Raw genomic sequence first — 26,284 nt, 5'->3', positions numbered from 1 at the left:
CTACAAACAAGGCAAGCTACTACACATGCGATAAAATGAGTGAATCTATGAAGAAGCTGAAAATATCTATATACAAGTATAGCTTTCATCTAGCACTGGTTGTTCTTACTTGTTATTTAAGGTCATGCTCTTACCAAGGTCTTGATTTCATTCCTGTGCAGGAGACTCCCAGAGAGGGAGATTCTCAGGGCTGTGTAACAGGTAATTAGAAGATGTCCATAAGGTTTAGCTATGGCTGAAACTTCCTGGCAGATTAAAGCTGTGGGCCGGACCGAGACTCGAACTCAGGACCTTTGCCTTTTGCAAAGGTCCTGTTACACTTAGTCAGTGTAACAGGATGTGAACAGCTTGGAATATTACTTGAAGGTTATTGTTGTTTAAATGATCCATCTTATGAAACCACTGCTAAGGATCAAATATCTATAATCACAAGTGAAGTCATTATGTTCCAGTTTCTAGAGCATATGAAAGATATAGAATGAATTTTCACTCTGCAGCAGGGTGTGCACTGATATGAAACTTTCTGGCAGATTAAAACTGTGTGCTAGACCAATACTCAAACTCAAGACCTTCACCTTTTGTGGGCAAGTATAGCACTTGCCCACATAAGGCAAAGGTCCAAGTTTGAGTCTTGGTCTGGCACACGGTTTTAAACTTACAGGAAGTTTCTTATGAAAGACATGTTGATGTGAATGAAACCAGAGCCCTAAGTACCACCTTCTCCTGTAGATGTCTGATAGATGGAATACATTTTTAGACATCAATGAGCAGCAATACACAACTGTTGTGGGATTGGTGGGCAGCCTGTCACTATACTACAGACATAGTTTGGTCACACTAGCTTATTGACGGAAGTGTATGAGCATCTGCTCTGCTCTGCTCAGGCAGAAGCACAACGAGGATGTTCTTGTAGACACAGTTAAGTGAGGAGTCAAACTTCAGTTCAAGTAACTGTCCATTTCACATTCTTTCATGGTTTCTGTGTTAATGTTATTAAGAAGACAACTGAAATCAGAATATAGGTAAACCTCACTGACCAAACTGAATGGGAGAACCGTAGATATGCATGGAAGGTGGTTCTAGAAGCTGCTATGGTGAGAAAATCTGTAACTGTTGTGACTATGGGTACAAGACAAAGTGTGATGGCTATTTGAATTTTGATACTAGTCAATCAGCATGTACAAACTCAGCACTAGCCAGTGAAGAGCCATTTGGAACTTCCAAAGCACCTGTAAATAGTGACATGTTTGATAATATCAGCTTTTCCTTTATGGATAGAGAAAGAAATCTTTGTGTTCAAGAACGAGTACCTCAATTGAGATTTCATGATTAGAAAGGTGATAATATTTAAAAGCAATTATAAATCACAAAAGTTCCTGTTTGCCATTAACATATAACTCGCATGTATGTTTCACTAAAAGAAGACTGGAGCTGTTACTAAATATCAAATTAATTAGATGTGAAGAACTTGCATTATACAGTTGTTTAATTATACAATTCTGATGATGCAAAAAAGCTTCTAACAACTAATTAAAGTGTATAAATGGGAAATTAATAAATTTGTTTGATAAGAACATAGATTCATATCAATTGCAGTTCTGAATAGTACCCTACTTATTGGTACATACAGTTCAATCATCTCATCAAGTTTATCATTTATGCCATTTTGTTCAGAGGATCAACTGTGTCCATTTTCTTAAAAATTGGAGTCAGCCCTACATCACAACAGAAATGTGTGCACATTTTACTGTGTTTATATTTGTGGAGAGCAACAGCAGTTTACAAAATCTTTTACCTTTCAGTTTTGTGGCCTCTAAAACAGAATTTAAATCAATGATGGGTTAATTTCCATGAAATATTGTTATCATATTTTTGTGAATCTGACAAATCCAAGAAAAAAACTGCATTTAAAACAATGGAGCTGTCAGTAAGATATCCAGAGGTAACAAAAATTTAGCACATGTGAAACAATGAACAACTTATAGTAATATTCATTGTTGAATTTCAAACTGAAAAGTATTTAATGAAACTAAATATTAAGTAAAATTTTTTATTATCTTCTTACAATGTCAGCTGTATAGAGAGTATGTATTACTATTGCCTATATTGGTGTGGAATGTTGTCATGAGAGCAATAGATGTTTTCGTCAAGAATACACTGTCAGGAGGAACTGTTTGTGGATTTTGCAATCTTAGCTTGTGATTAACATTCAACTGACTGTCCTTCAGTTCAGCTGATTAGAGGCATGGATGTTCCTAGGCAAGAACCAAAACTATCTGCATCAACTAATATAAGAGACAACAGAAAGTCTGGTAACTAAAACATCCACATCTTACTAGTATGTGTTCATCTTCTGTGAAGCCAGCTTTGACTTATCCATTTAGTTTATCAACACTGCATTAGGTTCCTGTCCTTTAGCCATTTCCTATATCAACAAGAATGAATAACATGTACAAAGTTATTAATGCCATTTGTTGTAAAGCCAATTGACACATTACTTTAATTCACTGTTTTAGTTTATCATAACTGTTGCATGTACGATAGATAGTGGTGAAAATGTCTTATAACTCTTCTTAGTCTTCTATCATTGGTGGTCATTCGCAAAATTTCTCATAATCACTGTTCTTAATGGTTTTGCACTGCGTCAAAGTGTTTTGGTTATTGTCTCAAGGGATTTCATTGCTTCAGCATCTTGTTGTGCCCACTGCAGCACCTGTAAGAGCAAATTACATCCAGTGTAAGAACAACATAAAAAATTGGCTCCTTGAAGTAACTGAAACAAACATTAAAGCAAAATGAACTAATATTTTGAAAACAACCAGACATAAGATCTGTTAAGAACATGTTTTATGCTGTGTCATCCAAACACAACACAACCAGGGCAAAAGCACCACATGTACAAAGATACGAGCTGGTGCCAGTGCCAGAGAGATTTGCCACTTGTGCGAGTTCCACCTGCACCACGGGTGGCACTGAGGGTGAAGATATCGACCTCGCCTTGGCCAGTTTCCAGCTGAGTACAATCTGCCAATGACCCGTCAACAGCAGACAGAAATGTACTCAGAAGATATAAGAGCAGCTCTCGCCCACTTGGTAATAGATCATCATCCAGGACTGAGTTAGACAGGGAACGTCACTTGGTGAACTCTTAGAACTGAACAGACAATTGCTGTACATTGCATTTGCTATTAACTGTACAGTTTCCCTATGATTATTTGCACTTAGCCATTGAGGGCCTTTTATGTGTTATATTACAAGTATAGCTTTCATCTAGCACTGGTGTTCTTACTTGTTATTTAAGTTCATGCTCTTACCAAGGTCTTGCAGACTTCTTATTTGTCAAGACACAAAGATAAGTAAACCTTTTAACTCATTTGTGTGACTTGATTACTAATTTGTTGGAGTGTTATAGAACCTTTGTTCTCCTGTCATGTTACCTGGCCCTGGGGCATAGCTATGTAATAGTGGGAGGGAGAAATTGTCTTAGCCGCATACTGCAGCAGAAGCCATTTCATGATCTCACAAACTCAGCCTCCACAGCAGTAGTGATGAGGCCTTTACGAAACTGATGATGAGGGTTTACAAAATTTTATAGTCATTAAAATAGTTATTAAAAACTGACTGGGTCTTTCTGTGACATGCATTTAACTTACTTGAAGCTAGAACAAAAAATTAGTGGAAAGCACAAAATTGGCTTAAGACTCTTTTATTCTTAACTGTTTGAACTATGGTGTTCCAGACACTTACCTTGTTCTCTGTTTGTGGAGTGCTGACAGCTCTAGCAACTGTTAGTTCAAGTTTTTCTCCTGCTGATGCAATAAGAGGTACAGTTAAACAGCAGTCAAAGTCATTGGTCTGTGTATTATTTACCTGCAACAAAGTTTGAAATCATTAAGTATTCTTTGAGTCAAAGTTGCATTAATTGTATAAGTATCATGAAAGTATTGAACTAGTAAATAAAGTTTGTATATTTAAGTACAGGCTGTTTGTTCTTTCCTCATTATATTTACTTAGCACTGTTATGTGGCTTTCAGTTCATCGGACTTATAAAAAAAAGAATGGAAATGATATTAGTAACAAGAAAATGAATGTCAAAAATATCATTGGAGAGTCTTATGGTATCCAGTACTCTCCAAAAGCCATAGATATGAATGAAAATGCACCTGACTGTAAGTCCTGTTTCATAATAATTACCATAGTTAACTCCTTCCCCTCAACAAATGTCTAAAAAGTTGTAATGTTTGTTGGTTAGGCAAATGTGCTAATATGAGTGTCATCTGAAAGTAAGAGCAGAATGTATCTAGAGATTGCAGTAGAGAGAAGATATGAGGTAATAACATAGTTAAGTTTTAGTGTTGTGACAGCAGTCATAATTTCACAGTGTTAGGAGAAAGGAACATTAATGTTGTCTCATACCAATTGCAAGCTTTATGCAATTATCAGATGGCTGCACACTTAGAAGCAAATTTCAACAGATATCCACAATCAGTTCTATCACACATGTCAGTCCAACATTATGAGCATTGATATGGTTGCATGATAGTGCAGGCAGCGTGGAAGGCTCAAGCAATGTGCAAAAGCACAGTAAGAATTGTACTGGTCAACTGCTCTTGTTCCTGCAACTGCTTGAAAGAAAACCTATGGATTGGGTGTGACACTTTGTAATTCTCAGATTCTTTAGTATAGGATTCCTTGCTCAATGCTGCATAAAATTTTCACCTTATGGCTTGGTTTTCATAAGATGTGTTCAAGATCATTTCCAAGCTGGCTGACAGGTGAACACAAAGTAAATGTCTAGCCATAGCAGTGACATTCCTCCAGTGGTGTATAGTGAAAGGAGAGGAGTTTCTTGTTTCTAATGTCACCTATGATGAAAAATGGGTGTCACATGCCACAACAAAAACAATACAAAAATCCACACATTGCCAAAAAAAATTGTTCATTTGTGATGACAAAATTCAAGTAGACAGTCTCTGTTGCAAGGAAGGTTCATCCTCTTCTCAGATCAATATGGTGTCCTCCTGATTGAATTTTTACTGCAAGAGGGAGATGTAATTGCTGATCAGTTTGGTGAGACAATGCTAAAACTGTGACTAAGGTGCACTTCTTGATACAGTATGTGATATGTCACATTGTAACAAGGTCATGCACTGTGACAGTTATCCTTATGACACTCATGTCCCCACAGGACAACAAGCAACAAGACAAAGAAGGCAGCAATAACCTTGTCCATCGTACTTCACTGCCAGCATCATTGCAGACAACTTTGAAACATGTCACATATTTACTTGAAACTGGAAATAGGTATGGCTTAAAAACAATTTTGATATGTCAGCTATATTTGGCATGCAGGATATATAAAAGTCTCCAAATGTAAACCAGCCAGTGACTATATTTTGTCTGCAAAATTTTGAAAATACGCATTGTGTTTTACTTAATTACAAAGTATCTTACTCAGAAACCACTACAGAGGCAAAAGTAGCATTGCTTCATCCACATAAAACAATTTTTTGGAGGCACATCAGATGACTTGAAATTTTTCTCCCAGTGTATCACACAGTATAGTTGCATGGAGCACCCAACACTCCATGTTGTATTGGACAATACAACAGAGAATCATGTCAGTGTTGTATCACTGCCATCCCAGTGTGAACCAGTTATGTTACTTCAACTACATTTCTACACACTCTACAGGTGCTGGTAGCTTTGGTGTAATATCATGTGTTGCATTGTGTATGATAATGCATGTTGTATTGCCTCAGTGATAACTGTGCATAGTAGACATGGGGTGCAAACTGGCTGCATTATGCTTTCACAGAGCAATGCATGACCCCCTTTTGACCACCTCACATGGCATCAGTATGAATGGGAGATCTTTGATCATCCATTTTATAGCCACAACTTTTCATAAAATTGTTTTTTCCCATTCCGTTTCCTAAATCGTATTTCTAGCAGGAAAATGTTTCCACAACAGACCTGCACTACACACAGGAGTAACTTCATTCCTTCAATTGTTGGTAGAAGAATCTTATGATATATGATGTATGTGTACCAGTACAACAAATTCCATAATAATGGTGGTTACTAAGTTGAGACATAGCCAGTGGACCCCTGTAAATATTCAAATAAATATTTATTACTCATAGAGCTTTTCTTCCTGGCCATCTCCCAGATGGCCATTCTACAATAGCTAAGCTCTGTCTTACCAGATAAATTCAAAGAAAATAATCAAGTTAGGTGATGCAGTGAAATGCAAAATGCATTTCATTTGAGGAGGAATGGGTTTCAAATTTCTGTCTCACCATCTATATTTAGATTCCTCCTGATTTCACTAAAGTGCTTGAGATGAATGCACGGATGATTCCTTTGGAAAGACCACAGCTGATTTTTATGCATATCCTAGTCTAGTCCAATATTTTTTTTCAGTTTTAATGACCTAATAATAAGTAAGATGCTAAAGAATATTCATTGTTTTTTATTTCCAAAGAAAGTACCTGAACAGCTTACCATTATTTAACAGCAAATAGCTCAAATTGCCATTTTAAGTATTATGAACTATTGGAAATGACTTAGTTTTCCAGAAAAATATATTATTGGTCACTTACTAAATGAAGCTTGATGGTAAATCAGGGGTGCACTACACAAAAGAAGCAGCTTCTCAGGTAGTAGAGTATTTATGGAGTGTGCTTGGTTTTTTAAAGGCTAGGTGCCAGCTGATATGCAGATAGAGAAAGCAGATCACATAAAAAGTAAATACACATTGACTGTCAAAGTTTTAACAGTAAATTGTCAAAGTATTCATGTCAAAGTTCCTGAACTTACTGCCTCCTGAAAGTTGTCATGCTCAAATGATTCTCTGAACCAAAAGCTGATTGAAACCTGAAATATTTAATGAGGCATGAAATGTATATTGAAAAGAAAACCATAAGAGGGGGAGTGTTCATTGCTGTCAATAAAAATATTGTTTCTATCAAGGTTGAAATTGAGTCTGACAGTGAAGCTATCTGGACACAAGTAGCAGGTCTAGGTGAATTCAAGTTAATTATCAGATGTTTTTGCCAGCCACCTATTTCAACCATAACAGTTGTAGAATCACTCAACAAAAATCTACACTAAATAGGACTAAAATACATAGACCATGCAATATTACCTGGAGGCAACTGTAACCTACAAAGTATAGGCCGGGTCATCTATGCATTCGTTGCAAGTGGTGTGGACAGGCAGTCTTATGAAGTACTTTTAAAAATGTTTTCCAAAAACTGTGTTGAACAATAAGTTAGACAGTTCACATACAATGGTGATATTTTAGACCTTGTTGCTACAAACAGTCTTGATCTTATTGACAGTGTCAGTACAGAGACAGGAAATAGTGATCATGATTTCATTATAGCAACAACAGTTACTGGAGTTACAGTTACATCAAAAAGGCTAGAAGAATATTCATGTTAGGAAAGGCAAATAAGCAGTTGTTAGCATCTCACTTAGACAGGGAATGGATGTCATTTACACTGGTGTCCAAAATTATAACAACAAATGGAAATTTTGCAAGGTTGAACAAGGTAAAGAACACAGAACATAAACAACTGCAACATGCATAACAGTAGACAAAAATGTTCTTCATTTTCTTCCAACTTAATGGATTTGCACATGCATTCCAACAACTGGTTAATGTGCTCAGTGTGGAGTGTGACCTCATCTGGTAGCAAAACAGGCCTGACAATGATGGGGCAGGATGCGAATGATTTCATCAATTTCATCTTGAGGCAATAACACCCATTCTTCCCGCAGAGCTGTTCACAGGTCTTGGAGAGTGGTTGGTGGATGCTAACGTGATACAACCTGTCTCCCTATTGCATCCAGACGTGTTCTAGGGGATTCAAATCAGAAGAGTGAGCAGGCCACGCCATGGGTGCAGTATCTTCCATTTCCAAGAAAACATTCAACCATCTGTGCTCTATGAGGTTGAGCATTAATGTCCATCAATATAAAATCTGGGCCCACAACACGTCACAACATGGCACATGAGGTCCCAAGATCTCACCACAATATTTAACAGCAGTTATACCTTGCCGATTCATCTGTACAGTTTCATGAAGAGGTGTTCAACATAATCCTTGCCCACACAATTAGGGATCCTCCTTGATATTGGTCTCTTTCCACAATGTTTGGGTCCAAAAATCACATTCCACATTCCCTCCAGATGCAAACCCATCAAGAATCACTCTCCATACCAAATTGGGACTCATGTGTGAAAAGAACATTGGCCTACTGTTTGACCTCCCAGGTGGCATGCTGATGATGCCATTCTAGATGTTCCCTTCTGTGAAGATGCATCAGAGGTACACATAGAAGAGGTCTCTGGCAATAGAGGCCACTGTGCAAAGCCTTCTGCACACCATTTGTCTCGACACAATATGTCCAGTGGGTGCTGTGAGGTCACATACCAGTTGCTGTACAGTACTAAAGTGGTATTGTCATGCTCTTAAAGCCAAATAACTGTCCTCTCTTTTGAATGTCACACGTGGTCAGTGTGCCCTGGTCTTCAGGATATGATTTCAATCTCTATAAACTGTCATCACATCCAAGAAGCAACAGAGCGATTCACATTAAGCCATGGGGCAACATCAGTTTGCAACTGTCCTGGTTCCACTCTTCCTATGGCCCTCCACCACAGAGAGTCTGGTAGCCATCTTCTCTGTGCCATGCTGCACCATCTGTGACTGTGTGTACAACAATTATGGATGTGGAACTACCCGGCAAACACACCCCATTTGATAGTTGTCCTGATGTCATCATTAGCATGGAGACATATGTGCAAAATAAGTAGATTAAGGATGGAAAAGATCTGCCGTGCTTTAATAATAAAATTCAGAAAATACTGAGGAAGCAGAGATTGTTCCACTCTCAGTTCATAAAAGAACACACAATCATCAACAGGCTAAAGTTGGTAGAAATTCATGTGTCTGTAAGAAGATCAATGTGCGAAGCATACCACAACTTCTACCCTCCTCATACTTTAGAGAAAGATCTTGCTGAGAACCCAAGAAAATTCTGGTCATATGTAAGATCACTAAGCAGGTCAAAGGCCTCTATCCAGTCTGTTGTTACCCCACTGGTCTGGTAATAGAAGACAGTGAAAGGGAAGCTGAAGTTTTAAATTTCATGTTTAAGAAATCATTCACACAGGAGGATTGTATGAGTGCACACATACTGTTATTTGACTGGCAAAAAGGCTCCCTCATGGAGAACATACAAATAGGCACAGCTGACACAGAGAAGCAAGTGAAAGAGTTGAAAACAAAAACGTCACCATATCCAGATGGAATCCCAACTTGATTTACAGAGAGCACTCTGAATAACGGGCCCCTCACTTAGCTTGCATTTATTGTGAATCTCTTGCCTAGCACAAAGCCCCAGGTGGCCAGAAAAAATTGCAGGTGACTCTTGTATATAAGAAAGATAAAAAAAATGGACCCAGATAATTACAGAACAATATCCTTAACATTGGTCTGCTTCAAAATGTTTGAACTCAATCTGAGTTCAAATGTAATAAATTTCCTTCAGACAGAAAAGCTTCTCTCCACAAGTCAGCACATATATAGAAAGCATCACTCGTACAAAACTCAGCTTGTCCTTTTCTTGCATGGTATTTTGTAAGTCATGAATGAAGGGCAACAGGTAGATTATTTATTCCTAGATTTCCAGAAAATGTTTGACATGATGCCCCACCACAAACTGTTGATGGTGGTCCAAGCACATGCATTAGTTTCCCAGATATGTGAGTAACATGAAGACTTCTTAAGTAACAGAACCAAGTACCTTGTCCTCAGTGGCAAGTGTTCGTCAGAAGCAAGGGTATCGTTAGGAATGCGCCAGTTACATGTGATAGGACTCCTCTAATACTCTATACATGTAAATGATCTGATGGACAGGGTGAGCAGCAATTTATGGCTGTTTGCTGATGGCATTGTGGTGTGTGGGAAGATGTCATCACTGAGTGACTGTAGGAGGATACAGGATTACTTAGGGAGAATTTATAGTTGGTGTGATGAGCTGCAGCTTGCTCTAGATATAGAAAAATGTAAGTTATTGAGGATTAGCAGGAAAAACAACCCTGTGATGTTCAAGTACAGCATTAGTAGCATGTTACTTGACAAAGTCACACCAATTACATATCTAGGCCTGAAGTTGCAAAGTGATATGAAATGAAACAAGCAAATCTAGTTGGTAGTTGGGAGGGTGAAAGGTTGGACTTATTTTATTGGGAGGATTTTGGGGAAGAGTAGCTCATCTATTAAGAAGACTGCATATAGAACACTAATGTGACCAATTCTGGATTACTACTTCAATATTTGGAATCCTCACAAGGTAAGGTTAGAGAAAGACATCAAAGCAATTCAGAAGTAGGGTGACAGATTTCTTATCAGTAGGTTCAATCATGCTTTGTGAATACAAATTGGAATCTTTGGTGAGAAGATGATGTTCTTTTCATGAGGCACTGCTCAGGAAATCTAGAGAAGCACCATTAGAGGCTGACTGCAGAATGATTCTACTCCTACCACTGTACATTTCTCGTGAGGACCATGAAGATAATATGAGATAAATGAGAGCGTAGCAGGCCTATAGACAAATGTCTTTTCCTCAGTTTGTTTGCAAGTGGAACAGGAGAGGAAGGCAGTGTTGTTTTTTTTTTTTTTTTTTTTTTTTTTTTTTTTTTTTTTTTTTTTTTTTTTTTTTTTTTTTTTTGGGTGGGTGGAGGGAGGGGGGGGGGGTTAGGGCGTTCAACTACTGAAGTCATTAGCGCCCAAGGAAGGTAGCTGAGAGAGTGAAAGGTTGGACTTACTTTATTGGGAGAATTTTGGGGAAGAGTAGCTCATCTGTTAAGAAGACTGCATATAGAACACTAATGTGACCAATTCTGGTGTACTACTTCAATATTTGGAATCCTCACAAGGTAAGATTAGAGAAAGACATCAAAGCAATTCAGAAGTAAGGTGACAGATTTCTTATCAGTAGGTTCAATCATGCTTTGTGAATACAAATTGAAGTCTTTGGTGAGAAGATGATGTTCTTTTCATGAGGCACTGCTCAGGAAATTTAGAGAAGCACCATTAGAGGCTGACCGCAGAATGATTCTACTCCTGCCACTGTACATTTCACGTGAGGACCATGAAGATAATATGAGAGAAATGAGGGCTTATAACAGGCCTATAGACAAATGTTTTTCTCTCAGTTTGTTTGCAAGTGGAACAGGAGAGGAAGTGATTGGTAGTGGTATGTGGCACCCTCCACCATGCTGTACATGATGGCTCATGGAGTATGTATGTAGATGAAGATGTAGATACAGATGACTGGGAACCAAGGACTGCTGATGAATGTCACTACCCTGGATGATTTGTTGGTGAGTATGGTGGTGACGTGGGCAGAGGTCCCATTCTCCCCTCAATCTGAGAGGGTGAGATTTCAGTTCACATGGAAAGAAAATGATTAACTGTCTAGTAGTCTTCTGAAGATCAATAATAGGTAATGAAAGGAAAAGTGCTAAGAGGTGTTTAACTCTGACTACTATCTCTCTAAGATTAAGGTGAATTTCATCCTTCTCAAGATGGCTCAGGTAAACAACAACAATTTCTGAAGGTGTGAAATGTCAAAATTGAAAATAAATGATGATATTTCGAAATTATATCAATAGCAAGTGCTACTTGTAGCCAAGAAATAAACTGATGTTACATCTGACAATCCAGAAGTAGCTAGTACTAGAATCTTACACACTACAAAATGTAAACACTGATGGTGAAGTGATGAATGTAAACAAGCATTCACTTGCAGAATAAATGCCTGGGAAAAGTGGAACTTTGTGATGAAACAGGGATACTTTGGCACGTTTCATAAAACTATAAAGGATACTGCCAATGCATTTCAGCAAACTGAATGATTGTATGTAAAACAGCATATGAAACAGACTGATGGTGACTTCCGTAGAACTGTTTGTGAAATTTTTTACCAGACTTTCAAGACCAACCTGAAAGGGTGTCAGGTCCACAGCACGTATTTTACAGAGGAAAATGAGAACCTAGGTCTAGATAGTAAAAAGAACTGTACCAAGTTGGCTTAGTGTTTTGATAGATTACTTAACTATGATGCACCCTTAAGCCAACCATCTCAGAAACTACAAATTCACATACATCAAAATAATTAACAGAGTGTTAGCAGCCTAAAAAGTAATAAAGCAGAATTAGAAGGCCTGATAGTTACAGAAAATCTAAATATTGTGAACAGAGGTCATATACACATGACAGTTTGGAGGTCTGGTAAGATAGCATCTAAATGGCAGTCAGTACTGATCTGTACACTACACAAGGAAAGAGATAAGAAAAATGTAAATCATTCATTCATGCATCATCTTCTTTAGATACTGTCAAGAAGGAGGACCTACTCTCAGTGTTTCATTTAATTTTTAAACATTACTGTCTACTAGTGATACCTGTAGATCACTTTTGCTTGTATGAAATTCTATAATATGTCTTCGTGAATTAAGAGTTAAATTGTTTGCTATGGAGCTATTGTAGACATACCCAGTTATCATATAGCTGTGTCTACTAAGGTTGAATTTGGACACTTGATTAGTACACTTGCATCAATGTTTGAACCATCTCTTAAAGTCAATGTAATTGGATGAGTAATTTTACACAGAGATGTACACACCTGAATAATGTAGATGTAGAAAAGTGTAATAACTCCATTTACTATAATTTCACTCATTAGATACCCAATTTTTTTCCTCTTGTAGAGGTGTAGATATACCGCATTTACTTAAGATATCAAAATTCTTATCTAGGTGATGTTACATTAAAATTATTTGTTCCCTAAATCATTTGAACTTTGCTGATTTGGTTAACCATAAAAAACTTCTTTTAGGAGAAATTTGTAATTTATGATGTTCAGAAACCATGCACTCATGAGCTGTTGTTGTTGTTGTGGTCTTCAGTCCTGAGACTGGTTTAATGCAGCTCTCCATGCTACTCTATCCTGTGCAAGCTTCTTCATCTCCCAGTACCTACTGCAACCTACATCCTTCTGAATCTGCTTAGTGTATTGATCTCTTGGTCTCCCTCTACGACTTTTACCCTTCACGCTGCCCTCCAATGCTAAATTTGTGATCCCTTGATGCCTCAAAACATGTCCTACCAACCGATCCCTTCTTCTAGTCAAGTTGTGCCACAAACTTCTCTTCTCTCCAATCCTATTCAATACCTCCTCATTAGTTACGTGATCTACCCACCTTATCTTCAGCATTCTTCTGTAGCACCACATTTCGAAAGCTTCTATTCTCTTCTTGTCCAAACTGGTTATCGTCCATGTTTCACTTCCATACATGGCTACACTCCATACAAATACTTTCAGAAACGACTTCCTGACACTTAAATCTATACTCGATGTTAACAAATTTCTCTTCTTCAGAAACGATTTCCTTGCCATTGCCAGTCTACATTTTATATCCTCTCTACTTCGACCATCATCAGTTATTTTACTCCCTAAATAGCAAAACTCCTTTACTACTTTAAGTGTCTCATTTTCTAATCTAATACCCTCAGCATCACCCGATTTAAATTGACTACATTCCATTATCCTCATTTTGCTTTTTTTGATGTTCATCTTATATCCTCCTTTCAAGACACTGTCCATTCCGTTCAACTGCTCTTCCAAGTCCTTTGCTGTCTCTGACAGAATTACAATGTCATCGGCGAACCTCAAAGTTTTTACTTCTTCTCCATGAATTTTAATACCTACTCCAATTTTTCTTTTGTTTCCTTTACTGCTTGCTCAATATACAGATTGAATAACATCGGGGAGAGGCTACAACCCAATCTCACTCCTTTCCCAACCACTGCTTCCCTTTCATGCCCCTCGACTCTTATAACTGCCATCTGGTTTCTGTACAAATTGTAAATAGCCTTTCGCTCCCTGTATTTTACCCCTGCCACCTTCAGAATTTGAAAGAGAGTATTCCAGTCAACATTATCAGAAGCTTCCTATAAGTCTACAAATGCTAGAAATGTAGGTTTGCCTTTTCTTAATCTAGCTTTTAAGGTAAGTTGTAGGGTCAGTGTTGCCTCACGTGTTCTAATATTTCTATGGAATCCAATCTGATCTTCCCTGATGTCAGCTTCTACCAGTTTTTCTATTCATCTGTAAGTAATTTGTGTTAGTATTTTGCAGCCACGGCTTATTAAACTGACAGCTTGGTAATTTTCACATCTGTCAACACCTGCTTTCTTTGGGATTGGAATTATTATATTCTTCTTGAAGTCTGTGGGTGTTTCACCTGTCTCATACATCTTGCTCACCAGATGATAGAGTTTTGTCAGGACTGGTTCTCCCAAGGCTGTCAGTAGTTCTAATGGAATGTTGTCTACTCCCGAGGCCTTGTTTCGACTCAGGTCTTTCAGTGCTCTGTCAAACTCTTCACACAGTATCATATCTCCCATTTCATCTACATCTACATCCTCTTCCATTTCCATAATATTGTCCTCAAGTACATCGCCCATGTATAGACACTTTATATAATCCTTCCACCTTTCTCCTTTCCCTTCTTTGCTTAGAACTGGGTTTCCATCTGAGCTCTTGATATTCATACAAGTGGTTCTCTTCTCTCCAAAGGTCTCTTTAATTTTCCTGTAGGCAGCATCCATCTTACCCCTAGTGAGTTAAGCCTCTACATCCTTACATTTGTCCTCTAGCCATCCCTGCTTAGCCATTTTGCACTTCCTGTCGATCTCATTTTTGAGACGTTTGTATTCCTTTTTGCCTGCTTCATTTACTGCATTTTTATATTTTCTCCTTTTGTCAATTAAATTCAATATTTCTTCTGTTACCCAAGGATTTCTATTAGCCCTTGTCTTTTTACCTACTTGATCCTCTGCTGCCTTCACTACTTCATCCCTCAAAGCTACCCATTCTTCTTCTACTGTATTTCTTTCCCACATTCCTGTCAATTGTTCCCTTATGCTCTCCCTGAAACTCTGTACAACCTCTGGTTCTTTCAGTTTATCCAGGTCCCATCTCCTTAAATTCCCGCCTTTTTGCAGTTTCTTCAGTTTCAATCTGCAGTTCATAACCAATAGATTGTGGTCAGAATCCACATCTGCCCTTGGAAATGTCTTACAATTTAAAACCTGGTTCTTAAATCTCTGTCTTAGCATTATGTAATCTATCTGATACCTTTTAGTATCTCCAGGATTCTTCCAGGTATACAACCTTCTTTCATGATTCTTGAACCAAGTGTTAGCTATGATTAAGTTATGCTCTGTGCAAAATTCTACAAGGCGGCTTCCTCTTTCATTTCTTCCCCCCAATCCATATTCACCTACTATGTTTCCTTCTCTCCCTTTTCCTACTGATGAATTCCAGTCACCCATGACTATTAAATTTTCGTCTCCCTTCACTACCTGAATAATTTCTTTTATCTCGTCATACATTTCATCAATTTCTTCATCATCTGCAGAGCTAGTTGGCATATAAACTTGTACTACTGTAGTAGGCATGGGCTTTGTGTCTATCTTGGCCACAATAATGCGTTCACTAAGCTGTTTGTAGTAGCTAACCCGCACTCCTATTTTTTTATTCATTATTAAACCTACTCCTGCATTACCCCTTTTTGATTTTGTATTTATAACCCTGTAATCACCTGACCAAAAGTCTTGTTCCTCCTGCCACCGAACTTCACTAATTCCCACTATATGTAACTTTAACCTATCCATTTCCCTTTTTAAATTTTCTAACCTACCTGCCTGATTAAGGGATCTGACATTCCATGCTCCGATCCGTAGAATGCCAATTTTCTTTCTCCTGATAACAACGTCCTCTTGAGTAGTCCCCTCCCGGAGATCCGAATGGGGGACTATTTTACCTCCGGAATATTTTACCCAAGAGGACGCCATCATCATTTAATGATACAGTAAACCTGCATGTCCTCGGGAAAAATTACGGCTGTAGTTTCCCCTTGCTTTCAGCCGTTCGCAGTACCAGCACAGCAAGGCCGTTTTGGTTAATGTTACAAGGCCAGATCAGTCAATTATCCAGACTGTTGCCCCTGCAACTACTGAAAAGGCTGCTGCCCCTCTTCAGGAACCACATGTTTGTCTGGCCTCTCAACAGATACCCCTCCGTTGTGGTTGCACCTACGGTATGGCCATCTGTATCGCTGAGGCACGCAAGCCTCCCCACCAACGGCAAGGTCCATGGTTCATGGGGGGACTCATGAGCTAATGGTTGTTTATTTCCAATAAGACGCAGCTCATTTGAAAGCTCTAATTTCACTGTTTAAAGTAAACAGTTTACTTTTTCTGAGAAGAACAGAGAAATTATTTGTAATTAAAGTTTCCATCCACCAGAAAAGACTTGAGTTATTTTTACCTTTAAGAATGTTTAATTTGAAGAACTGGTGTCATGATTTTGTTGCCCTAATTTTTCTGAGCTGGGAAATATATTTAGTTATCATAATAATGTGTTAATTAAGAAATTAAGCAAATTATAAAAATTATGAACCAGAGAAATTTCCATGAACTAGAAGGTATATATGCTGTTAATAAAAATTTCATCTGATTTTGTTAATTTTACAGTTACCTAACACACAGATCAGTCCAGTGACATCTCTATGTAAAGATGAGTGCCCAAGAGTTAGCATGCGAACATCTCTGTGTAAAAGTACTCATCCAGTTACACTTATGCAAATAAGTATGTGCAAATATTAATATATGATACTCACTACAAGTCATAATGTGCAGTTATATTTTGTGTTGGAACCAATGTTCTTTGTTAATACTCATGAAGTTACACACACATATGAATTGCATCAACCAGTCTCCATTTGATATTTATGTTTTTACCTTTGCCTTGTTAAACTTTTGTGACTTTTCTGACTACAAGAAACTTAATAATGGACACAATACTTTATTACTTAAAGTATTTAGTACAGTAAAAACACTTGCCACAATGTGACTGCTGTACTAGGCCTCGTCACATTGACTGAAATAAATATCAGACTGTGCTTGAGGATGGCCAGGCCTGACTCTATACGCCATCGACCAACCAGTACAGTATGAAGAGGCTGTGTGTGTATCTGAGAGCAGGGGGCCTCTGCTGGTGTTGGCATCTTAGGACTTCTGTATTTCACCACACAGCTGCATGCCCAGATTGCAGCTGTGGAAATTTAGGTGGGTCACTACAGCCCTTCCCCTTTGGAGGCAGAGCATCACTGATTGCCTGGGCCAGGAGTGAATGGCCACAATGGGGAAATGGTGCCCATGACCATGGATGCCTTGAAGGCATGAAGGAAGAGCAACTCCTGGTTGGTGGAGCCTTTGGAATATGGGCAAATGTGAACAGCAAGAAGAGTGCCCCAACACCTCCCCTGTGGGTGCATGAGATGACAGGACCAGCAATGGAAAATATGAGCTGGGATCTATGGTGAAGTCCAGCAGCATTGTGGAAGGTGGAAGTGACTCTGCCATAGGTTGAGGCCATGCAGGATATATTGAACCAGCAAGGGGTATGTAAACCGGCTCCGGAGCAGTAGCTGGAATCTGTGATGTTGAAGGTTCATCGGGCAGCACTGATAAGGGTGGAAACTGAGGCAGGAATTCCAGTGTATAGGCGGCACCTAGTGACTGGGACATCAGTGAAGGTACTGGCATGGCCTGGATGGGTGAGTGGATGCTCACCCAGACTCGGAGCTGATTTTGATGGCTCCAGGCCTCCGGGTACCCATTCACAGAGTGTGGACATGGTGGCTGTTCTGTCACATGATGGTTGCCAGTAGCTAGCAGGGGCACCAACCAAAACTGTGATCCCTGTTGGTAAGTGCAGTTCAGTGGAACGTGATGGCAGCTGAGAACCTGGATGGAAGAGGTGGAGCAGCATTCGTGGTTGGTGGCTGTGGAAGAGCTCAGCAGGGCTACGGGAATCAATAGTAGTTGTCCAGTAGGTCATCAGAAAAAACAGTAATACCTCATTGGTGGGAAAGTCTGCAGATATTTCTTCATCTGTTGTCAACCATGTGCTCAGTCTTCTTCTTAGATTGGGTGAACATGGAAAATGCCCGACCACACACAGAAATTACAAAATGCCAGGAACAGAAACTGAGGTCCATTGTCAGAAACAAGAGTAACTAGGAGACCTTCCACAGAAAAAGTTTTTGAAAGAGCCTGATTAGTAAGCTTGGCTGTGGCTCAGGAGCACCAGACCATGTATGGAAAATGCAAAAATGTGTCAATGACAATCAGCCAAAACACAGACATAAACAGACCTGCAAAATGCATATGGAGGCGTTTTCAGGGCTGGGTCACTGGAGACCATGGGAAAAATGGTGCCTTGAGAGCTGCCTGCTGACTAGTGCACTGGGGACAGGCAGCCAACAAATTCTCCAGCTCCTATTCAATGCCAGACCATTACACATACCTGCCAGCCAAGGCTTTGGTGTGGGAAACACCTCAGTGACCCTTATGCAACAGCTGTAAGATCTCCCACTACAAACTCCTGGGAATGACAACCTTGGGGGTTGCATCATCTGTGGAGAGGAGGAGGAACCTGTCCAAGACCAAGAGACAATGGTCCAAGACAAAATAGTTACAAAGCAGCTTTGCCAGTGTAACAGAGAGTTAACAATAAGTTTATTCACCTTCAAACATGTTACATGGTTTTGGTGTAAACATTTACATATAAAGCCAAGAGACATGAGGTACATAAAATTTCATGATACATATAATCTGAAGATTGTATGTGCAGGAACCTTTTGACTAATCATTTGTCCCAACTTAGTATAACAGTAATTAGTCAGAACTTTATGTCATTTAAGTGAGCCCTCATACTCTTTTATGGAGTAGTATGCCTTCTTCTTTGACCACTCTTCAAAAACAATTTTAAATATACTGTAGGGAATGGAATGGGTAGCTTTTGGAAGTCTACTGAAAAATCTGGGGCCTGCCAGTAACTTTAAAAGCCTTTGGGAGAGTGACAACCCCATTATAATGCACTTTCATGTCTTGAATCTTCATATGAACACATAATTGTAGCCAGATATATGAACATCAATTTTCTAACCAATAATCCTTCTGCTCACACTTTATACTGATTCGACTTGGGTCCACTCATACAGCTGAATCTCATATGTTTATCGATATTTTTGAAACTGAATCTCCAAATAGAGTTCACACAGATTGGATATCTACCTCTGGCTTGTCTGCTCATGATGCAATATTCATGACAATTTCACTACAATGCCCAAAGAAAAAACTGCAAGTGGCAACTTTTACAGATTTTAAGTGTATGAATATATCAGAACTCTCATCCGATGCCTACGATACGTTCACTGAGAGCTTTAATAATTTATATGATAAACACACTTTTCTTCAAACAGTAATAGTAAGAAGAAAGCCTGCACCATGGCATACAGAGCACCCAGACACCTTATGAGTGTCAGTGATGCAGCACACAGGCCACACAAATGGCACCCAACCTCTGATAACCATCACACCTACAAGCAATTACTTAACTGAGCTAGTCAATCTGTGAGGAATACAAAATTAAGGTATACTAACTCGCAAACTAAAAATTTTCCAGACCCACCATCTTGTGAAAAAATCATTGAGGTCTACAAAGAGGCAAATCTAAATCTGCAACTGAACCACTGTTTCCTTTTAAGGATCTAAATGACTGTTTTGCCATGGCAAAATCTTTACTTTACAAATGCATAAGGTCACAAATCATAGACTCCCTTCAACTATCAGTGGTTGCTATGAATGAAATTTTTTTTTGTGCACCCAATAAGTCCTGACATAGATTGGAAGTTCATTGTGTGTATTTGTCTGGCAGCTAGAGGAAATGATACTATAACAGTGGAAATGATCAGTATTCTTGTTGATCCTCTACTGTCCAAAATAATGGACATTTTCAATTATTCTGTGAGCTCCAGCAACCTCCGAGTGTCCTGGAAGCAGGAGTTCATAAAGCCGTTACTCAAGAAGGAATCCACCACATGACCTTCTGACCACAGGCCCATTTGCATTCTACTAGCATTATTCAAGGCTTTAGAATACATCATCCATGAACAGCTTACCAATTATTTAACATCAGTTAATGTTTTATATGAATTCCAGTTGGGATTCTGGCAAAATCACAGCATGATGACTGGTTTTATAAAAGTGAATGATAAACCAAAACAAGCTATGGACAAACTCCAGGTGACTATTATGTACTTTTTGGATTTGACACCAATCGTTTTGACATTCTGCTTGCTAACCTCACAAATCAAATTTTTTCTTCTAGTGCTGTACAATGATTCCACTCATACCTGACATCCTGTCAACAGTGTGTAACAATTGAAACTAAAAGGTTTCAATGGACAGATGTAGTACCAGGGGTCCCACAAAGATCATTATTGTGCTCATTACTTTTCCCATTATATGTTAATGATTTGTTGACTATTCTCACATATTGTAAATATCACTTATATGCTGGCAGCCTTCAGTTATACCTATGTGCAAGTCCAAAACATTTGTGCACAGCCATCCAGCATGTACATGCTGGTCTACTTGCCTTATCTGAGTGGGCACAGAGTATATGTTTGAAACTTAACCCATCTAAATTGCCAGAAATCTTAGTCACTCACAAAAGACTTATTATCACACAGTTCAGAGAATCTCTTCCACCCTTAATCCTAAACGGCACAGAAGTAACCTCTTCTTTTTCTGCAAAGAACTTGGACTTAATTCTAGACAATAATGTAGACTGGACTAAAAACATACACTATGTGATCAAAAGTATCTGGACATGTGGCTGAAAATGACTAAGAAGTTCAAGGTGCCCTCCATTGGTAATGCTGGAATTCAATATGGTGTAGGTCCACCCTTAGCCTTGATGATAGCTTCCACTCACAGACATATGTTCAATCAGGTGCTGGAAGGTTTCTTGGGAAATGGCAGCCCATTCTTCATGGAGTGCTGCACTGAGGAGAGGTATTGATGTCAGTCAGTGAGGCCTGGTGCGAAGTCAGCGTTCCAAAACATCCCAAAGGTGTTCTATAGGATTCAGGTCAGGAATCTGTGCAGACCAGTCCATTACAGGGATGTTATTCTCGTGTAACCACTCTGCCATGGACCATGCATTATGAACAGGTGCTCAGTCATGTTGAAAGATGCACTCACCATCCCCAAATTTCTATTCAACATTGGGCTGCAAGAAGGTGCTTAAAACATTAATGTAGGCCTGTACTGTGATAGTGCCACATAAAACAACAAGGGGTGCAAGCCACCTCCATGAAAAACATGACCACTCCATAACGCCACCGCCTCCGAATTTTACTGTTTGCACTACACATGCTGGCAGATGACAGTCACCAGGCATTCCCCATACCCGCACCTTGTCATTGGATTGCCACATTGTGTACCATGGTTCATCTTTCCACACAACATTTTTCAACTGTTTATTTGTCCAATGTTTACACTCCTTACATCAACCGAGGCATAGTTTGGCATTTACTCGCGCGATGTGTGGCATAAGAGCAGCCGCTCGACCATGAAATCCATGTTTTCTCATCTTCCACCTAACAGTCATAGTACTTGCAGTGGATTCTGAAGCAGTTTGGAATTCCTGTGTGACAGTCTGGATAGATGTCTGCCTATTATACATTATGACCCTCTTCAACCGTCAGCGGTCTCTGTCAGTCAACAGATGAATTCGGCTTGTATGCTTTTCTGCTGTACATGCCCCTTACTATTTCCACTTCACTATCACATTGGAAACAGTGGACCTAGGAATGTTTAGGAGTGTGGTAATCTCATGTACAGACACATGACACAAGTGACACCCAATCACCTGAGCGCGTTCGATGTCCATGAGTTCCGTGGAGCACCCCATTCTGCTCTCACACGATGTCTCATAACTAATGAGGTCACTGATATGGAGTACCTGGCAATAGGTGTCAGCACAGTGCACCTAATATAAAAAATGCATGTTTTAGGGGATGTCCAGATACTTTTGATCATGTAGTGTAACTGCAGTCTGTGAGAAGGTGTCAGTGTCATTTCATTCACTACAGAAATATAGGAAAGTGTTTCCTTTCAAGCTTAAGAGGAAGCTCATAGACTCACAAATACTCTCTATACTTGACTATGGTGATGGTATTCTCGAAGGACTTTAATACGAAAGCTCATGCAGGCTAGAACTGGGGATGAATGCTTGTGTTCGATACATCGGTAATGTATGCTATTTTGATCATGTCACTTCTGCTGTGAATAATTATCATGGCTGTGTGCCAATAAGCATAGAGAATGTCATACTGTGTATCTGTTCTATTTTCTTCTCAATCATGGCACTCACTCTTATTTAACTTCAGCTCTAACACTACATTTTTTCAATGCAATAGAGTAGTATGCAACTGCAATGAATTTTTTGAAAGATTTTGTGATGCCTTCAGCTGATATTCTCTTTATTTCATGTAAGGTTGTACAGTTTTGGCCTTATGCCATATTCAAGTATTTAAAACAGAGGCATTTTACATTGGATACATTACTACTGACACTATTGTCTGAACAGCATAGCAGAAATACTAATTCTCAACAAAGTAAAATCCTCTCTGTACCACCACATAACTATGTCATGTTCTCTAAATCATTTTCTGTATCAGGAACCCAACTTTGGAACAATCTTCCTAAAAATTAAGCAATTAAAATCCTTCCAAACTTTAAAAGACAGTTCATTGCCCATGTTTTACCACAATAACCGTCACTCTCATATACATGTTTGCAGCTCACTCTCATGAGTCTCCTCCTCCCCACAACTTTTCCCTCCACCATGTTGGCAGAGTCCTTTATTTAAATTCTGTTCTTTCTAACAGCCACTGTCACTGTCATTTTAATCTTCTCATCTTTCTTTACTTCTTCCACTTATATAATACTAAACATGTATTCAAATGTGCTAAACTAATCTAAATCATTCTTCAAGCCCTTTGCTCTTATTATCTTTATTGTTATTAGTATCAAGTACTATTGTCATTATTATTATTGTTATTGGCAATTATTGTTATGATTATTAATGTAAATTACACTGAAAAGCGAAAGAAACTAGTAACCTGCCTATCATGTAGGGACACCGTGAGCATGCAGAAGTGCCACAATATGACGTGAAATGGACTGGACTAATGTCTGAAGTAATGCTGGAGGAATTGACACCATCAATCCTGCAGGGCTTTTCGTAAGCTCATAAGAGTATGAGGGGGTGGAGATCTCTGCTGAACAGCACACTGCAAGCCATCCCAGATATACTCAATAATGTCCATGTCTGGGGAGTTTGGTAGCCAGTGGGAAATGTTTAAAGTCAGAAGAGTGTCCTGGAGACACTCTGTAGCAATTCTGGACGTGTGGGGTGTCCTGTTGTCCTGCTGGAATTGTCCAAGTCTGTCAGAATGCACAATGGACATGAATGGATGCAGGTGATCAGCCAGGATGCTTATGTACATGTCACCTGTCAGAGTCATATCTAGACATATCAGGGGTCCCATATCACTCCAGCTGCATATGCCCAACACAATTACAGAGCCTCCACCAGCTTGAAAAGTCCTCCGCTGACATGCAGGGTCCGTGGATACATGAGGTTGTCTCCATACCTGTACACGTCCATCCGCTCGATACAATTTGAAACAAGATTCGTCTGACCAGGCAACATATTTCCAGTCATCAACAGTCCAGTGTCAATGTTCATGGACCCAGGTGAGGTGTAATGCTTTGTGACCTGCAATCATCAAGAGCAGATGACTGGCCCTTTGATTTCAAAAGCCCATATTGATGATGTTTCATTCAATGGTTCACATGCTGACACTCGTTGATTACCCAGCATTGAAATCTGCAGCAACTTGCGGAAAGATTGCACTTATGTCACACTGAATGATTCTCTTCAGTCATATTTGGTCACGTTCTTGCAGGATCTTTTTCTGGCCACAGGAATGTCAGAGATTTGATGTTTTACCAGATTCCTGGTATTCATGGTATGCTTATGAAATGGTCATATGGGAAAATCCCTACTTCATTGTTACCTTGGAAATGGTGCGTCCTATTCCTCGTAAACCGACTATAACATCACATTCAAACTCATTTAAATCTTGATAACCTGCCATTGTAGCAGCAGTAACTGATCTAACAACTGCGTTAGACCATTGTTGTCTTACATTGACAATGCCGACCACAGCATCATATTCTGCCTGTTTACATTTCTCTGTATTTGAATACATATGACTATACCAGTTTCTTTGGTGCTTCACTGTTTTATTAATGTTATTATTGTTATTATTATTATTGCTGTGAATGTTTTTGTGATTTTTTGGTATGCATTGTTCCCAGTCAGATGTAAGAGAGGACCTTATGGCCCTAATCTGGTCAAGCTAAATAAGCAATAAAGAAATAGTAACCTACATATGGGTATGGTTGGTTCTCCAAGAAAGTGAAGAAGTACCATACCAGTCATAACCCAGCATTATCTGGATAAAGGGCACAAGAAAGAAAGGAAGTTTGTGTACATATAGCAGTGTAATGACGAAATTTTTGTAAATGTGTTTCCCTATTTCTTGATAATTCAATTTGTTATTCTTGCTGAATAATTATTCACCATGAGTAAAATGGGGTTGCCTTGCCACAGAATGTTTTATTCTGGGGTATTATGTGATGGATGCTGTAGCTTTTTCCCCTTATGTCAACTGTAGTGACGTATGTATTTGAGAAGTAAATGGGGTTCTTCAGTGGATGCAGAATATGCAATAAGATAATATGTTGATGAAACAGAAAGAGCAAACTGCTGCATTTAGTCTGAATTAAGTGAGACTAGAAAGATCTAGACAGGTTAATGCTGGAGAAGGGTAATTAGAGGTGTGCAGTGGTGACAGGCTTCTGACAGCTTTGTGGTAGATATGAAAATAAGTTTGAGCTGTTTCTTCAGCTAAGAATGGATGTTCCTCAAGAAGATATAGGTGTAGACAGGACACAACAAACTTTCATGAAGCAACTAAAAAGGAAGAATGTGGGAAAGTCAGTAAAGATGCAGGAAATTTTGCTAGCTAGTTCTCATGCTAGATATGTGGGCCAACTGTTGCAGGACAATCAGAAATAGGATCAGAATATTGAGTCACAATTTTTCTAACCCTAGTACTTGTCTGGGCAGGATGACAGAGAATTTAGAATCAGTTTTTAAGGATTTCACTAAAGAGGATATAATGGTTACAGTTGGTGGGCAAGGCAATAGTATTGACAGAGAACCTGAGTACAATGTAAAGTGTTACCCAAAACAGCATCAATATCTTTACATACTAGTGATGAATTTGTATCTGTTCTAAGATGCCATTTGAGCTCTTCTATCAAGAGAGTTAATTTAGTTTTGCAACAGTTGCATATGTTGAATTAAGTGTCACACATTGGTGTGGTTCCTGTTGATTCTACCAGTAGATGGAATTATGCTGGAAATAGCATTTCTATCAACAGAGTAGGAAAGGATAAACTGAATGGACTGACAGCAGAAAACCTAAGAGCATGGGGAAGGCATTCTATTGAGTGGTAAAATACCATTGGTTACTTGTGACAGAGCAGCACCAGTTTTAGGGTTGGGAGAACAGAAGGAAACCAAATTTTAAGTGAGGTTAGAATTTAAACAAACATTCAGTTTAAGAAAGAAACTAAACTGCATAATTCTAGCAAACTTTATCAGTACAAATAGCCTTTATTTAAAAATTCTCAGCAATCACCACAAATTTATTTTCATCCAATTGTATCACAATTGGTGTGAAATTTGAGCTACTATTATTATAAATCGTAGTTTACTAGCTGCATAACATATATAATCTAAATCATTTGAACCTGGTACAGGAGACATGTCAAAATTGTAGCAAGATTTCATGATCATAATAATTTTGTTATACTTCATTATCCCTTGATCAAATTATCATTTATCCTCCAGTACTGTATAGTAACATTTCTCCTGCAGTATCTGCTGTAGCCTTGGTTTTAGAATCTCTGGCTTCATAGTAAATATGTTTTTGCCCATTAACTTGTTATATATTGTTATTACCACATACTGTGGTGTCCCATATACTGTGGAGTTCATGAATATTATTTCAATTGATACATGAATAGCATAAAATTCTCTTTATTTTCTGTGTGTTTAATATCCAGAGACTGTGGGATAAAATTGATGAATTACTTACCTACATTGATGAACTTAGTTCTGATGATGAACTTAATTTCAA

The 26,284-nt window shown here is 38.8% G+C and overlaps 1 protein-coding gene across 1 annotated transcript in view; it reads right to left on the bottom strand.

Moving 5' to 3' along the window:
• Positions 1 to 2,036: 2,036 nt before the first annotated feature.
• Positions 2,037 to 26,284, bottom strand: part of LOC126471289 (glutamate receptor-interacting protein 1) — a 445,652-nt gene continuing 421,404 nt past the window's right edge. Inside the window, exons 17-18 of the mRNA XM_050099408.1 lie at positions 3,748 to 3,870; positions 2,037 to 2,713 (exon numbers count right to left, since the gene is read on the bottom strand). Of these exons, the coding sequence (XP_049955365.1) occupies positions 2,645 to 2,713; positions 3,748 to 3,870 (192 nt within the window). The 3' untranslated portion in view covers positions 2,037 to 2,644. The remainder of the gene's footprint in view (positions 2,714 to 3,747; positions 3,871 to 26,284) is intronic.

The sequence above is a fragment of the Schistocerca serialis genome, chromosome 3 (assembly GCF_023864345.2).
Source record: "Schistocerca serialis cubense isolate TAMUIC-IGC-003099 chromosome 3, iqSchSeri2.2, whole genome shotgun sequence".
Taxonomy (NCBI): Eukaryota; Metazoa; Arthropoda; class Insecta; order Orthoptera; family Acrididae; genus Schistocerca; species Schistocerca serialis.
Note: the sequence above shows the minus strand (reverse complement) of the source record. Positions and strands in the feature narration are given on the sequence as shown.